Here is a 14,350-nt window from a genome sequence, read left to right as displayed (position 1 = left end):
TTAGAAGAATCCAAACTCCATCATACTGGAGGGTTTCTGGAATTCCAGGCTGTCTCTTAGGCTGTAGGCTGAAAAGCCTCACCTTGTCATACTAGACGATATTTGCCAGGAGATGGACCTACAGCTGGACAAGTAAAGTTTCTAGCTGGGACCTGTAGGTGAGAGATACTGATATAGACAGTGGAAAGAAGAGTCAGATAGCTCATCCTCACCAGGAAAACTGTACAGTTCCATGATTTGGGCTATGTCATAAGCATCACCATACAAAGCAGGAACTGAGGCCACTAGCCTCTCCAACTGAGGACCTTGCATTTGGACATCACTCATGGGACTCTCAGTGATGATAGAGTCCCATGCCCAATTGGAAAGGCCTAAGGGCTGAGGTGGAAGGGAGCTATAGAAATCTGAAAGTACAGGAAAAGAAGAAAAAGGACCGGTGGATGTTGTGAGTGAGGTGGGTCCGTTCTGGACTGGAAGAACCCGGCTTGGTTGCTTTAGTGATAGCTGTTGCTGCTGCTGCTTCCTCAGTTTGACTCGCCGGTTCCTGAACCAAGTCTAGGAGTTGAGAAAGAGGGGAGATTATGGTCTTTAGTGGATGAGTTTGAGGCATCTCCTGGGTGAAAAAAGCCAGGTTATAACCCTTATATCCTCTTCAAGTCACGATGACACTGAGTTCTGAGACAGTAGAGGTGGGCATGAGTGGAGTCAACAGGGGGAATAGTGAGGAGTGAGGACTGGGACCCCAGAGAAGGAAGAAAGAAAGAAAGAGAATTGTGTTGGGGATTCAGAGAAAGGGTCTTGAACTCTAGAGAAAGTAGTTCAGGGACCTCCTCTCTCAGGGAGGTAGAGAATTTGAACTGAAGGATTTTTAAGGATAATTTAGAAGGCCTCTACAGTAAGAATACTCCAAAAAACTTTGGGGCCTCAGCAGACTCAGAGGTTGAGGGAGTTATTTGTTTGTTGGTAGTGTTGTGAACAGATTACAGGGTTTTGCTTGAGAAGATACAGAGTGAGGAGTGTGTCAGGATGAGAGTCGTTCCTCTATTTGAGCTCTATACCTCTGGGGCTCTAATTCCAGTTATACTACTTATTAACTCTGTGACTTGTTGACTCAGTCACTTTGCCCCTGAACCTCAATTTTCTTCTTCTTTTAAACTGGATGATAGTGAGGCCAGCATATCTAATGTGCCTCGTTCAGTACTAGCACACAGTAGGCACTCAATAAATGAAATACAATCATTATTGTGTTATAGAGGGAATTTCCAGGCTGAATAATAGAGTATGGTTTGGATGGGAGTATTAAGTACACTTCAGAGGATCAGACAGACCTTTATGGTTGACTCTGGTAGGTTGAGTTTCAAAGCAAGTTCCTTCTGGAGATTTTTATCTGGAAACATGGTATGGCTAAACAGAGCCTCCAGCTCTTCATACTGTGTGTGCATGAATGAGGTGCGTTTTTGATGCTTCTTCCATTTTGCTGTAGAGAAAAGATGGAGAGGGCATGGTTACACTAACACAACCCCCTCGGCCCCGAAACTCCCCCAAACCATAGCGGTGAATTTCCCATTACTTTCCTCCAATCAAGCTTGAAATCCAAGAGATATAGATCCCAGTTCTTGACTCTGGGAGGCTGAGCCTGATGTAACAGTGCTCTGTTCTCTGTTGTCGGAGATTAGTTTGTCCCTGCTAGGAAATGTTACCTCTTCAATTTTCTCTGTATCCAGTCTGTTTGCTCAGGAAACTGGCTCCCTTGACTTTCAGTTTTCCATGGCCTCTTTTTTCATAGGTACTCAGTCTGTCTATTCTACCTTAACCTCAGGACTGCGGACAGTGGCTTCACTATTCTTCTTTTTCACACTTTGTTTCTTTTAGAAACTGGGAAGAAACCTCATGTCCCTGCACCTAAATATAACATATTCTTAAAAATGGGTTTCCTCTTTTCACTTATTTATTCAGGAAACCAGTCTATCTCTTCTGGTGATTTTTTTTTTCTTTCCAGGCTTTCTGATGTTCTGTGGGAAAATGTTCATAAGAAATGAGACATAGCTAAACAAGTGGAGATGATTAAATTATAAACTTTTTTTTTAAATGGCAATGGAGAGAAAACAGAAAATTCCTAGGAAAATACAATTACCAAAATTTGCTAAAAGAACTCCAGACCCTGAATAAAAAAAAACACAGAAAAACATAGGTTAAATTATAGAATTGAAGTCAATACTATATTCTCTTGTTATATGCCCATTTAATAAAAGGAGGAAGGATCTTCACTAGGTTCTCACTTTTTATATTTGAAGTCTATAACATCAATACTAAAATCAGGCAAAAATAAACAAAACCATAGACTAATGCCACTTATGAACACGTGAGGTATGACCAAAGAATATGGTGAATGTTTAAATAAAAAAAACTTATTACAGTAAAAAACACATTGCTATTAATCCCTCTCAGTATACTACTCCTCACTTTGAACACACTTATTCCATCATTATTGCCACTTTCTGAAGTAGTTCTGGAACTCCTCTTTCATGAATGTCTTTAGTTGCACTGTTGTGGTTGCCTCAATGTCCTGAATTGATTCAAACGTTTACCTTTCATAGTCATTTTGACTTTGGGGAAGAGCCAGAAGTCTCACGATGCCAGACCTAGTGAATAAGGTGGTTGAGGACACACTGTAATGTTTTTATTTGACAGAAATTGCTGTCAGAAGTGATGTGTGACATGGAACCTTTCCGATGTGATCACAAAATATGGTGAATGCTGCTGCCAAGTGCCATCCAATGGAAAGGCAGGGATCTTCTATATGGGAAGCGGTGCATCAAACCTTAGTAACAGTGTTTGGCAAATTTCAACTTGTTCACTGCAGACTGGGTGTGAGCAATGGTTGAGAGAAGGTGTGTTTTATACTGTTCCATAAATCATCCTCCATCACGACAACACTGTGTCACACATCGCTTCTGGTACATGGCCATTTCTGTCAAATAAAAACATTATGGTATGTCCTCATTCACCTTATTCACCAGATCTGGCTCTTCTCCAGAGTCAAAATGACCATGAAAGGTAAAGATTTTGAATCGATTCAGGACATCGAGGTAGCCACGACTGTGCAATTAAAGGCACTCACAAAAGAGGATTTCCAGAACTGCTCCAGAAAATGGCAAGCACAATGGGATAAGTCTGTTTGAAGCAAGGGGGAGTATTTTGAGGGGGATTAATAGCAATGTGTCCTTTACTGTAATAAAATTTTTAAATTTAAACATTCACTGTATTGTTAGATCACACCTTGTATATGAAAATAACCTATATAAAATATATGAGGTATGACAATTAAGTTTGTGAACTCATCCTAGAAAAAGTGCTACATACCTCATTGTTAAATATCACTTCCATCACCTTCGAAGTACTCCCCTTGGGAAACTATGCCCTGACACCTGTGCCTAGTTCACCCCTCAAAGCAATTTTGGAACTCATTTTCTGGAATGGCCATCAGAGCTGTCATCGTATTACCCTTGATGTTCTGAATGTCATCAAAATGTCTTCCTTTCAATATTTCCTTTATCTTTGGGTAAAGAAAGAAGTCATTGGGGGCCAGATCAGGTGAGTAGGGAGAGTGTTCCAATACAGTTATTTGTTTACTGGCTAAAAACTCCCTCACAGGTGGTGCTGTGTGAGCTGGTGCGTTGTCGTAATGCAAGAGTCATGAATTGTTGGTGAAAAGTTCAGGTCATTCTCGTCTTTTTCACGCAGCCTTTTCAGCACTTCCAAATAGTAAACTTGGTTAACTATTTGTCCAGTTGATACAAATTCATATGAATAATCACTCTGATAATCAAAAAAGATTACCAACACTGTTTTGACTCTTGACTTGGACTGACAGAACACTTTTGGTCGTGGAGAGTTGGCTGACTTCCATTGTGCACTTTGACGCTTTGTTTCAAGGTTGTATTGGTACACCCATGTTTTATCACCAGTGATAACATGGCCCAAAACATCATCTTGCGTCTCCAAAAGGGCTTGGCAAACTTCGACTTTTCTTTGCTTTTGTTCATTGGTGAGTTCTTTTGGGACCGTTTTTGCACACATCTTTCTCATGCCAAGATTTTCAGTTAAATTTTTCCAAACTATTTCTCTATTGATGTTTACTTGGTCTGCTATGCTTCTCACAGTCAATCAATGATTTTGATGCACAATTTGACAAATTTTTGCAATGTTTTCATCAGTTCTGCTTGCTACTGGCTGCCCTGACTTCTCTTCATCAGTGACTGTTCTCTTCCCTCAGAAAAATGTTTAATCCATTTGTACAGTGCTGTTTTCTTCACGGCATTATCCCCATAAACTTGGAATAACATGTCCCTGATTTCACTTCCACTCTTGCCAGGTATAACAAGAAATTTAATGTTTGTTCATTGCTTTAATTCAAGCTCAAACATTCTCGCAAGGGCACACAAAAACACACAACAACAGTAATGAACACCACTCAGCAAGACACCGCCACATGTCAACACGAACACAGCTATGAGACACTGATATACCAAGGTTATAAAACCTTACCGAGCTGTTTGTACAGTGCTGCCAATGTAAGCACATTGGTGTATTTAATATAATCACATGTATAAATATACATAGCCTATACTTACAGTTTCCAATTTTTTGAAATTCATATATATGTGTTTAAAATCAAGTATATAAAATATTAATTTATAATTATTTTTTTACTCACATTTTATAAAGTCATTCTATTCAAACTGTTTACATTTACCTTAGGTAGCCACATCTTTATCAACAGTTTGAGCCTATTCTTTTAATTACACAGTATAGTTTTAACTGGCACTTAATCTACACTTTCAAATAAATTGTGATGCAGCAGTTTTGGAATGTATTTAAGGAATGCTATTACTGGGAATTTTGTTCTAACTTACAAAAAACTTATATAATATTAAGATAACTGCTTTGCCCTTCCATTCATTCTGTAGGGGTGCATTTGTGATCTCTACAACCTACTAGTTACTGTATTGCTTTAAAACAAGAAAATGGTTTATTAATTTATTTGAGTAAGTCATATATGAAAATAGTACAAAATTGAAACCATCTTTGTTCCCCAGCCACCCAATTACTCTCTAGAGCTATTCTGTATAATACAGTAGTAGCCACACTGCTCAATATTGAGACTGGCAGGAAGGGCAGAGATGCAGAATGGGCTGGTCCCATACCCATGTGTGGTGGTTAAAAATTGGGAGAGATATCTCAACTGTAAAGGTCCCATGTGCAAGCAAGGGGTCCAGCCCCACACCAGGCTCCCTGGCCCAGGGTTTCAGTGCTGAAAAGAGAAGTCCCTACAACTTCTGGCTGTAAAACCCAAGAGGGATTTTGGCTGGGTGAGACAGAGGGCTGCTGAAGTCCCAGGCATTCCTCTTAGAGGGCTAGAGCATGGACTTACTTGCTGACAGGCTCCCTCTGAGTTCCAGTGCTGGTACAGCAGCAGGGACATATGGGGAGGTACTTAATTGTCTGGTCTCAGGACAAGGACTGGAGGGGCAGCTTTCTCCCAGACCAAAGTACTAGCAAAAGCCACCCAAAGTCAATTCTCCTTCCATCACCATATATTTGATGCCATTTACCCTCATCTATCACCTCCCTCCCCCCTTACCCTCTGGTAACCACTAAATGATTGTCTGTGTCTATGAGTTTTTGTTTCTTTATTTGTTCCTTTTTGAGCCCTCCCCCTACCCACAGGCAGGCACCAAGTCTGAGTCTCCATCAACCTAGAGGCTAACACCATTTGCCCTGCCCTGGTGATTCCCTCAGACTCCCCACCCCCCCACCCAATTTGTGGGCCCACCCAAGCCACTTCCAGTGGCTTTTCCATACAAAAGGGCCTGTCTTGGCTCATATTGTGGACTTTCCATAAACTTCTCAAAGGTTCACAAATCCCAAACAAGCAGCATCTGGCCTTACCATGCCCCATTACTTCTTGCTAAGAGGCCCCAAGCTTGGCATTAGTGGCAGCCTTGGTTTGTAGCTTAGCCTCTCCCAGGCATCTCCAAGCCCAGCACAAGTGGCTACTATCTGCATTTCACTTTGTAGCTCATACCAGGTAGCCCTCAGCAGGGTATAGGCAGCAGCTGAACTTGGCCTATAACAGAGCCTCTCCCAAGGGGCCCCAGAACCAACTCACCCAGTAGCCAGCTTCAGACCATACCAGAGCACCATCATCATCCTTTACCTCCACAAATGACACACCTAAAGAGCAGCCTTAGCAGGCATCAGAGCCCCTCTAAAGTGAATCCTGGTCTGTAGGGTCAGCCCCTGCACAATAGCTCCTTCACTGTAGTCACAGCCAGTTCTCACAACCAATAGCCTGAGGGTCGATCATTCTCATTGACATGCCAACAGCACTCAAAGCTCAACTAAAGAGGAGGGTACACACAACCTACATAAAGGACATACCTGGAGCATCATTAAGGTGACCAGGGAGACTGTACCACTGAGCCCCATAGGACCTCTACTACATATGGCCACTCTACCAAGACTGGGAGACATAGCAGCTCTATATAATACATAGAAACAAATACAGGGAGGCAGTCAAAATGAGCAGACATGAAACATGTCCCAAATGAAAGAACAAAATAAAACTCCAGAAAAAGACCTAAACAAAAATGGAGACAATCTACCAGATGTAGAGTTCAAAACACTTGTTATAGGGATGCTGAATGAAATTAGGTGAAAAGTAGATGAATTCAGTGAGAACTTTAACAAAAATATAAGAAACATAAACATGGAGATAGAAAACATAAAAAAGAACCAGTAAGAAATGAAGAATACAATAACTGAAATGAAGAATACATTAAAGGGAATCAACAGTAGATTAGATGAACCAGAAGACTAAATTAGCAGTTTGGAAGACCAGGTATCAGAAAACACCAAATCATAACAGCAAAAAGAAAAAAATAATCCCCAAAAATGAGAGTTTAAGGAGCCTCTGAGACAACATTAAGCATAACAACATTTGCATTATAGGCGTACCAGAAAAAGAAGAGAGAGAGCAAGACATTGAAAACTTATTTGAAGAAATAATGATGGAAAACTTCCATATACAATAGACACACAAGTCTGGGAAGTGCAGAGAGTACCAAACAAAGTGAACCCAAATAGGCCCACACCAAGACGCATCATAACGTGTTTCCCAGAAAATAAGACCTAGCTGGACAATCAGCTCTAATGCGTCTTTTGGAGCAAAAATCAATATAAGACCCGCTCCAAAAGACGTATTAGAGCTGATTGTCCGGCTAGGTCTTATTTTCTGGGAAACATGGTAATTAAAATGCCAACAGTTGAAGACAAAGAAAGAATTTTTATTTTTAATTAAAATGTGTTGGGGGTCACAATGATTAATAAAATTACATAGGTTTCAAGTGTACAATTCTGTGTTACATCATCTGTATATCACATTGAGTGTTCACCATCCAAAGTCAGTTCTCCTTCCATCACCATATATTTGACCCCATTTACCCTCATCTATCACCTCCCTCCCCCCTCACCCTCTGGTAGCCACTAAACTATTGTCTGTGTCTGTAAGTTTTTGTTTCTTTATTTGTTTATCTTTTCCCTTTGTTTTCAGTTTTACTTCCCACATATCAGTGAAATCATATGGTTCTTGACTTTTTCTGTCTGACTTATTTTCTTAGCATGATAATCTCAAGATCCACCCATGTTGTCACAAATGGCAGAATTTCATCTTTTTTTATGGCCGAGTAATATGCCATTGTATATACAGAGGGTGCCAAAAAATATATATACACATTTTAAGGAAGAAAAACTGTTAAAATTTTAATACTCAATATATTTAATACCCAATAACAAAAGATGAATACAAGTTTTGCAATTACAAGAGGTGCTCAAAGTGGTTACCATCAGCGTCCAGACACTTCTGATTATGGCGAAGTTCTGCTTGAGCAACATTGACCAAAGTGTACACTTATATATATATTTTTTGGCACCCCCAGTATATATAAATATATTTATTGCCAGTTGGTCAGAAGCACAGGTAATAACCAGGACTTGTTATTGGCATCAGAAATAGTGACAGTCTTATGGCACTGAGCCCTTAACCTGTGGGATCTGACACTGTCTCTGGGTAGATAGTGTCAGAATTGGGTTGCTTTGTAGGACATCCAGCTGGTGTCAAGAGTATTGCTTGGTATAGGGGAAAAAACCACACATCGGAATTGGTGTCAGAATCATATCCTGCCTTGAATAAGGGGCTTTCTGTATTTCTATCTATGCTTCAGTCCTTTTCTCCTAGAAAAACATTCTCACTTGCTCTGCATCTTGTATTCACCACTTATCTGTCATAATTTGGTAAAGCATGGGCCAAAGTTACTTGACCTGGATATGAAATGTATAACTTCCCCTTTTACAACAGGAACATTTTTTTGAATTTAGTTTTGAAAAGATAATAACTTTATAACAATTGTAACCCCAACAAATTTAATTTAAAAAAGAAAGGAAATAACAATAAATAGCAGTTTTAAAATAGATGCAAAATACAATTATAGAGTCCCCTGTGAGGAGGGCAACAGTGGAGGAGGGAGGATGAAGGAGAGTTGTACTCACTGGGACCAGCTGGATTCTGTGGTATCAAATTCATGCTGGAATTATCCATGTGGATAAGAGGGTCTGGCTGAGGATTCTCTGGAGCCATTCTGTTCATCAGGGATGCTGACATATGGGATGAAAAGCCTATATGAGAAAGGGGACGATGATTAAATCAATCATTCATTGGAAAGCAATGTTTTCAAGGGGCCTGGAATTGCTGTAATAACCTCAGACAAATGACTTTAACCCCCAGGACCTCCACTTCACCTCAAAAATGATTTGCATTTTAAACCATAGAAAAATAATATAGATGTGTCAGTCAAAAATGAAACTTTGGAAATACTAAAAGAAATTGTATATCAATATCTTTGTGACTTAGAGTAGAGGGATATTTTCTTTAATGAGATTATTCAAACACAGATTGTATATAAAAAGACGGATAAATTAGACAATTAGACGAGGTCAAATGACCAAAGATTTCTCATCAGAAACCAAGAAAGATAGACAGTGGAACAAAATCTTTGAAGTGCTAAAAGTGAAAAACTGGCAACTCAGAATTCTATATCCAGGGAAAATATTCTTCAAGAAGAAAGGTGAAATGATGATATTCTCAGACTAAGGGAAAGTATGAGGATCTGTGACCAGTAGTCCTAGTCTATAGAAATGTCAAAGGCAGTTCCTCAGGCTGAAGGGAACAATACAAGAGGGGAAACTGAGACTTCTGGAATGCAGAGCCACAAAAAATGGCAAATAATTGGTTAAATATAATAGACTAATTTTCTCTTCTTACATTATTTGATATATATGAATACTGAAAGCAAAAATTATCACATTTTCTAGTGTTTTTTATTTTTAATTTTGAAATAATTACAGATTCACAGAAATTGAAAATAAAATATACTGGGAGGTCCTATGCACCCTTCATCCAGCTTCTCCCAATGGTGACATCTTGCGTAACTATATTATCTATCAAAATGAGGAAAATGACATTGGTACAATCCATAAAGCTTATTTAGATTTTCCTGAAAGAACTGCCCAACTTAGACTGCATGGTGGATGGTCTAAGATGCTTCTACCCAACCTCTCTTTTCCTTCATTAGGGGTCAGATTTGTGTTGTGGCCTAATAGCTCGCCCAACCTCCCCTGACTCCTTCCCCCGTTTTCTCCACAAGCGTTTCCCCTAATAAAATCCTTGCAGGTTTAATCCTATCTTGACATCTGATACTTAAAGGACTCAGACTAACCGATCCAATCCTTTGTTCTCAGTTATTAATAATTTATCTTGGAAAAAGGGATTCAGCCTGTCCCAGAGGCACTTGGGATTCATTTGACTGTTGAAACTGTCCCTCCTTTGTGGAAGTTTGTGGGCCCCTAGGAGATTGGGGTGAGACTGGAGGGAAGGTAGAGGATTGTTGTCCTCACTGTGATCAACTTTGTGTTGATGTATCATGTCAATGCTGTGATCACTCATATAGATAAAAGAGTAGATCTGGGGAGTCCCAGGAACTCCTCTGTTTATCTGGGCACCAGAGGGCTGCATTGGTAGGTCTGTGGAATGGAATAAGGGGGTGGAGAGTGACGAGCTCATTCATTTCTTGGAATGCAATGTATTCAACCACTGGGTTTGAATCCCAGGTCACTCACATAGTATCTCTGTGAATTAAAAAAAAAAAAAAAATGACTTCACCTTCCCAAGACTGTTATCTCAGTTGAAAAAATAATTATAACCCCTATCTTACAAAGCTATGGTGAGTATTTACTGAGCGCCTAACTGTAAGTCACAAAACTTGTTCCAATATAATGCTCAAGGGGTGGGGCCTGCTGTTATTTAACAAAGTGATTCAGACCAGGTAACTCTCCTGCTTAGAGCCTTTCCATGACTCCCAAGTGCAGGTGGGGCAAATTCCACATCCTCACTGACCCTGGCCGAGGGAGCCTTCCAGGAACAGGCAGTACGTCTGCCCATACACCTGGGCAAAAGCAGCCCTTGCCTTGAATCCCTTCATTGAGTTCCACAACTCTCAAAATTTACTAGGTATACAGATCACCTAGGGATCTTGTTGAAATACAGATTCTGATTCAATAGGTCTGGGGTAGGGCTTGAGATCCTATATTTCTAAGAAGTTCCCAGATATGCCAATATTACTGATCTGCAAATAAGACTTAGAGCAGCAAAGATTTCAAAGGGTTCTCTCCAGGTCTTTCTGTATGTGCCCCTCCCCACTGGTCATGGAGTCTGTAAGACAAAAGTGTCATGGCCACCTGGGATACTTGTTCACTTCTAATTCATACTCCATGTACCAGGGACCTGTGGGGACAGAGCCAGGAGTGCAGTTTCCAGGCTCTCGCCCTCACATGGAAAGGTGCTGGCTCGGGTAGTAAATGGCTATCAACTGTGATTGGATGGCCATCTGCTGTGGCTAGTTGGCTGTCAGCTGTAACCAGTGAGCCACTGGCCACTAACATAACTGCTGTGGCTACGCTGGCAGAAAATTGGGGCTAGCAAGAAGATGGTGGCTGAGCTAGTAAGAGTGGATTGCAGTTAGCATGGCGGATTGCAGCTAGCAAGTGAGGTTGGCTGGTAGAGAGAAGCGGATGGCAGGTTGTGGATAGTGTGGCTCCTGCTTCCTGTGTCTCCAACCCAGCCGCCAGTGAGACTATAGCGGTATGACTCCCCTATCTATGGCTCCGTGGGTGTTCCTTTTTGGCCTCACCATGTCCTGCGTTCTTATGTGGGGAGCAGGAGCTGAGACCCCGCATGACACCCTGCATGACAGACCACAGGATTTTTTGCCAAATGGCCCCAAGCCTACACAGCCTCTTCCCTGAATTCATGCCCCTGAGGGGAGACCACGCTGTCAATGTGTACTCCCACCCTGGCCTGAAGGGGCCTCTTGGTCAAGGGGTGTCAACAGAGACTGAACCTTGGGCACGCAGGCAGGGGTTGACAATGATAGCTCAGGAGCTGGGACTAGCTCTCCCTCCATTGCCATGCTCTGATACGGAACTTCAAAGAACCCAAGAATTCAAAATGTGAATCTCAACTTCCAGGAACATATATTTGCCAAGGTGGGCAGGTAGAACATATTTTACTTAACAGTTGGATAGCTGGCTTTACAATTTTTAAATACTTATGATATATAGTATGTGAGCCTTCATTTGTATTCTTGTCTTGGCCTCAGAAAATGGCACCTGTTGAACTCCGTCTCTTGGCTTTCTGTGTCCTGGCCACACTGAATTTCCTTCAGTTTGAACAAGTTATGAGCTGCCTCTTTCCAGGCATTTGTTCCCATTATTCTCTCCTAGTTGACACCTACTGAATACCCACTCACCTGTCTTTTCTCAGTTTAAACATTAACGTATAGAAGCTATCCTCTCTTCCCAAACTACTGCACGTGGTTCTCTTAGCTCTCTCCTAGCACCACGTGCTTTTCTTTCTAAAAGCAATTATACAATTTTATTTACCCGTTTATTTTTCTGCTCTTTATCGTCCCTTTCTTTCACCTTTGGAAACAATTTTCTATGGGAAGGTGATTTGGCAGTGGGATAATATAGATTTGTTTTGCTTTTGCTTGGAAAGAATTTACAAAAGAGAGGAGGAGAGGGATGGAGGAAAATAGAGACAGAGAGAGAGGCAATTACAATGAAAGGTTGGATAATCCTGAGCAGCAGTTCTCAAAATGTGCTCTGAAGGCCCGCGGGGGGTCCCTAAGACCTTTTCAAGGGGTCCCTGAGGTTAAAGTTGTTTTCATAAAATTAAGATGCTTGCTTTTTAACTCTCATTCTGTCATGAATGGACAGTGGAATACATTTAGAATAACTCAGTAAACCAATATTTTGCAAGTAACCAGTGTGTGATGTTACAAAATCATGCACAGGTAAAAGAGCCACTCAAAATGCAAGGTAGACCAGTAGATTTTAAGATGATAGATTATGAAAAATTCATTGATATAATTTCAAATTTCACATACCAACTAATCTTTAAGACATTACCACTTGTTGAGATTGTTTTGTAGTTTTGAAGAATATGAGCAATTATCACAAAGGCCATTAGAATACTCTTTTCTTTTCTAAAACCGTATCTGCATAAAGCCAGATTTCAATAAAAACAATGTATCACAAAAAAATGAATGCAAAAGCAGAAGAGAATTCTGTCTTCTATTAAGCAAAAGTTACCATAATGTAAACCAATGACATTCTTTTATTTTATTTGTGTGTGTGTGTGTGTGTGTGTGTGTGTGTAAAACATAGTTAACATGTAATGCATTTATCATTTTATTTTGAAATGAATAAGTATTTTTTAATTTCTCAATTTTAATTTGTAATGTGGTAAATGACTATAGATATAACCATTCGGAACAAAAGTTCTTTGGCGTTGTCAATAATTTTCAAGAATGTAAAAAGGTTGAGAACAAAAAGTTTGAAAAGCAATAATGGAGGATAGGCCAGGGCCTGGCATTTAATTGAAGATAAATTAAACTCAGCTAAGCATCTGTTCTTCAATATAATTCTCAGAGTAAATGCAGCAATGCAATGATGCAGTAACATACAAAACATTAGAATGCTATACAATATAATAATAATAAAAACATTTGGAGATGTTTTCCATATGTCAGACATCTAAGTGTTTTGTATACATAGGGTAAAGTAAAACTGTTATCATCCTCTTATAGATGAAGGAAGTAAAGTCTTAGAATAGCATAACTGGGAATGAATTTGGTCTTACTGACACCTATATACACTAAACCACTTTCCCAGGAAGAGCATTGAGAGTCTACAGCTTAAACTAGCATATTAAACAAACAAAGCACCTGTTTCCAATGGACTTGGGTGTTTTCCTGGATCGGGACTATAGAGAGCGCAAGACAGAATTGCTAGTAGGGGCACTGCATTTACTCAGGGAGTGTGTATTGCCTGCCTCCAACAAGTGGGCATTTATCTAGGTCTGGTGATTCTGCAGCGAATAAAACACATTGCTAATACAATGGAGCTTCTAATGATGGATATTCTTTTTTTTCAATTAAAGTTTATTGGGGTGACACTGGTTAGTAAAGTTACATAGGTTTCAAGTGTACAATACATCATCTATATATCACATTGTGTGATGAGGATATTGCAAGGCCAGGCTAGCCCAGATTGGGAAGTATGGGAGCCCTACAAAGCAGATACTGACCCTCAGTAACAGAAGTCTCACATTCACCTCCTGGCTTTCATGAGGCAATCAGTCTTTCCTCCCCCAGTTCACAACCCTCTATCATCTCCCTCCAATGGGAATGGAGCTGAGTAATTTGCATCCTTTAATCTAGTTCTTTTTAGTTTTGGAATCCTTTTTGACCACTAAAATCTCAGATTCTGAACCCCTATTCTTCCTCCCTCCCTTCCTCCTGCTTACCTGTCATGAATCCCCCTGGAGTGCCCATTTTCAAGTCTGCGGGATGTGTCTTTTTGAAAATGCAGATTCTTTAGTGTCTCCTCTGCTGAAACATTGTGTATTTAAGTGTAATTTTTGATATAATCAGACCCTTGCACCACCCAGACCCACCTCTTATGTCCCACCCTTCGTTCATCCATTTAATAATTTATTCATTCAATGAAAGTATGCTTAGAGGCTAATATAACTGTTGCTGGAAATAGAGTCATTATTCTTTCTATACTCAAATTCCCTACTTTTGACTAACCCTTAAAGCTGGCTCCTTTTGATACCACGACTTCTTTATTTTAACTTTTACATTTGCCAGTTGTTTAAGGTTATAGGTGT

At 40.2% G+C, this 14,350-nt stretch overlaps 1 protein-coding gene across 1 annotated transcript; it reads right to left on the bottom strand.

Annotated features, from left to right (window-relative positions):
- ARGFX (arginine-fifty homeobox) lies at positions 1–14,012 on the bottom strand. The gene is given in 6 exon segments (XM_033124303.1): positions 1–555; positions 1,329–1,477; positions 8,611–8,736; positions 10,015–10,140; positions 11,468–11,599; positions 13,985–14,012. Coding segments are annotated over 6 exon segments (1,116 nt in total).
- Positions 14,013–14,350: the final 338 nt, after the last annotated feature.

The sequence above is a fragment of the Rhinolophus ferrumequinum genome, chromosome 2 (genome assembly GCF_004115265.2).
Source record: "Rhinolophus ferrumequinum isolate MPI-CBG mRhiFer1 chromosome 2, mRhiFer1_v1.p, whole genome shotgun sequence".
NCBI lineage: Eukaryota > Metazoa > Chordata > Mammalia > Chiroptera > Rhinolophidae > Rhinolophus > Rhinolophus ferrumequinum.
The sequence above is the reverse complement of the archived record's forward strand: the minus strand, read 5'-3'. Positions and strand labels throughout refer to the sequence as shown.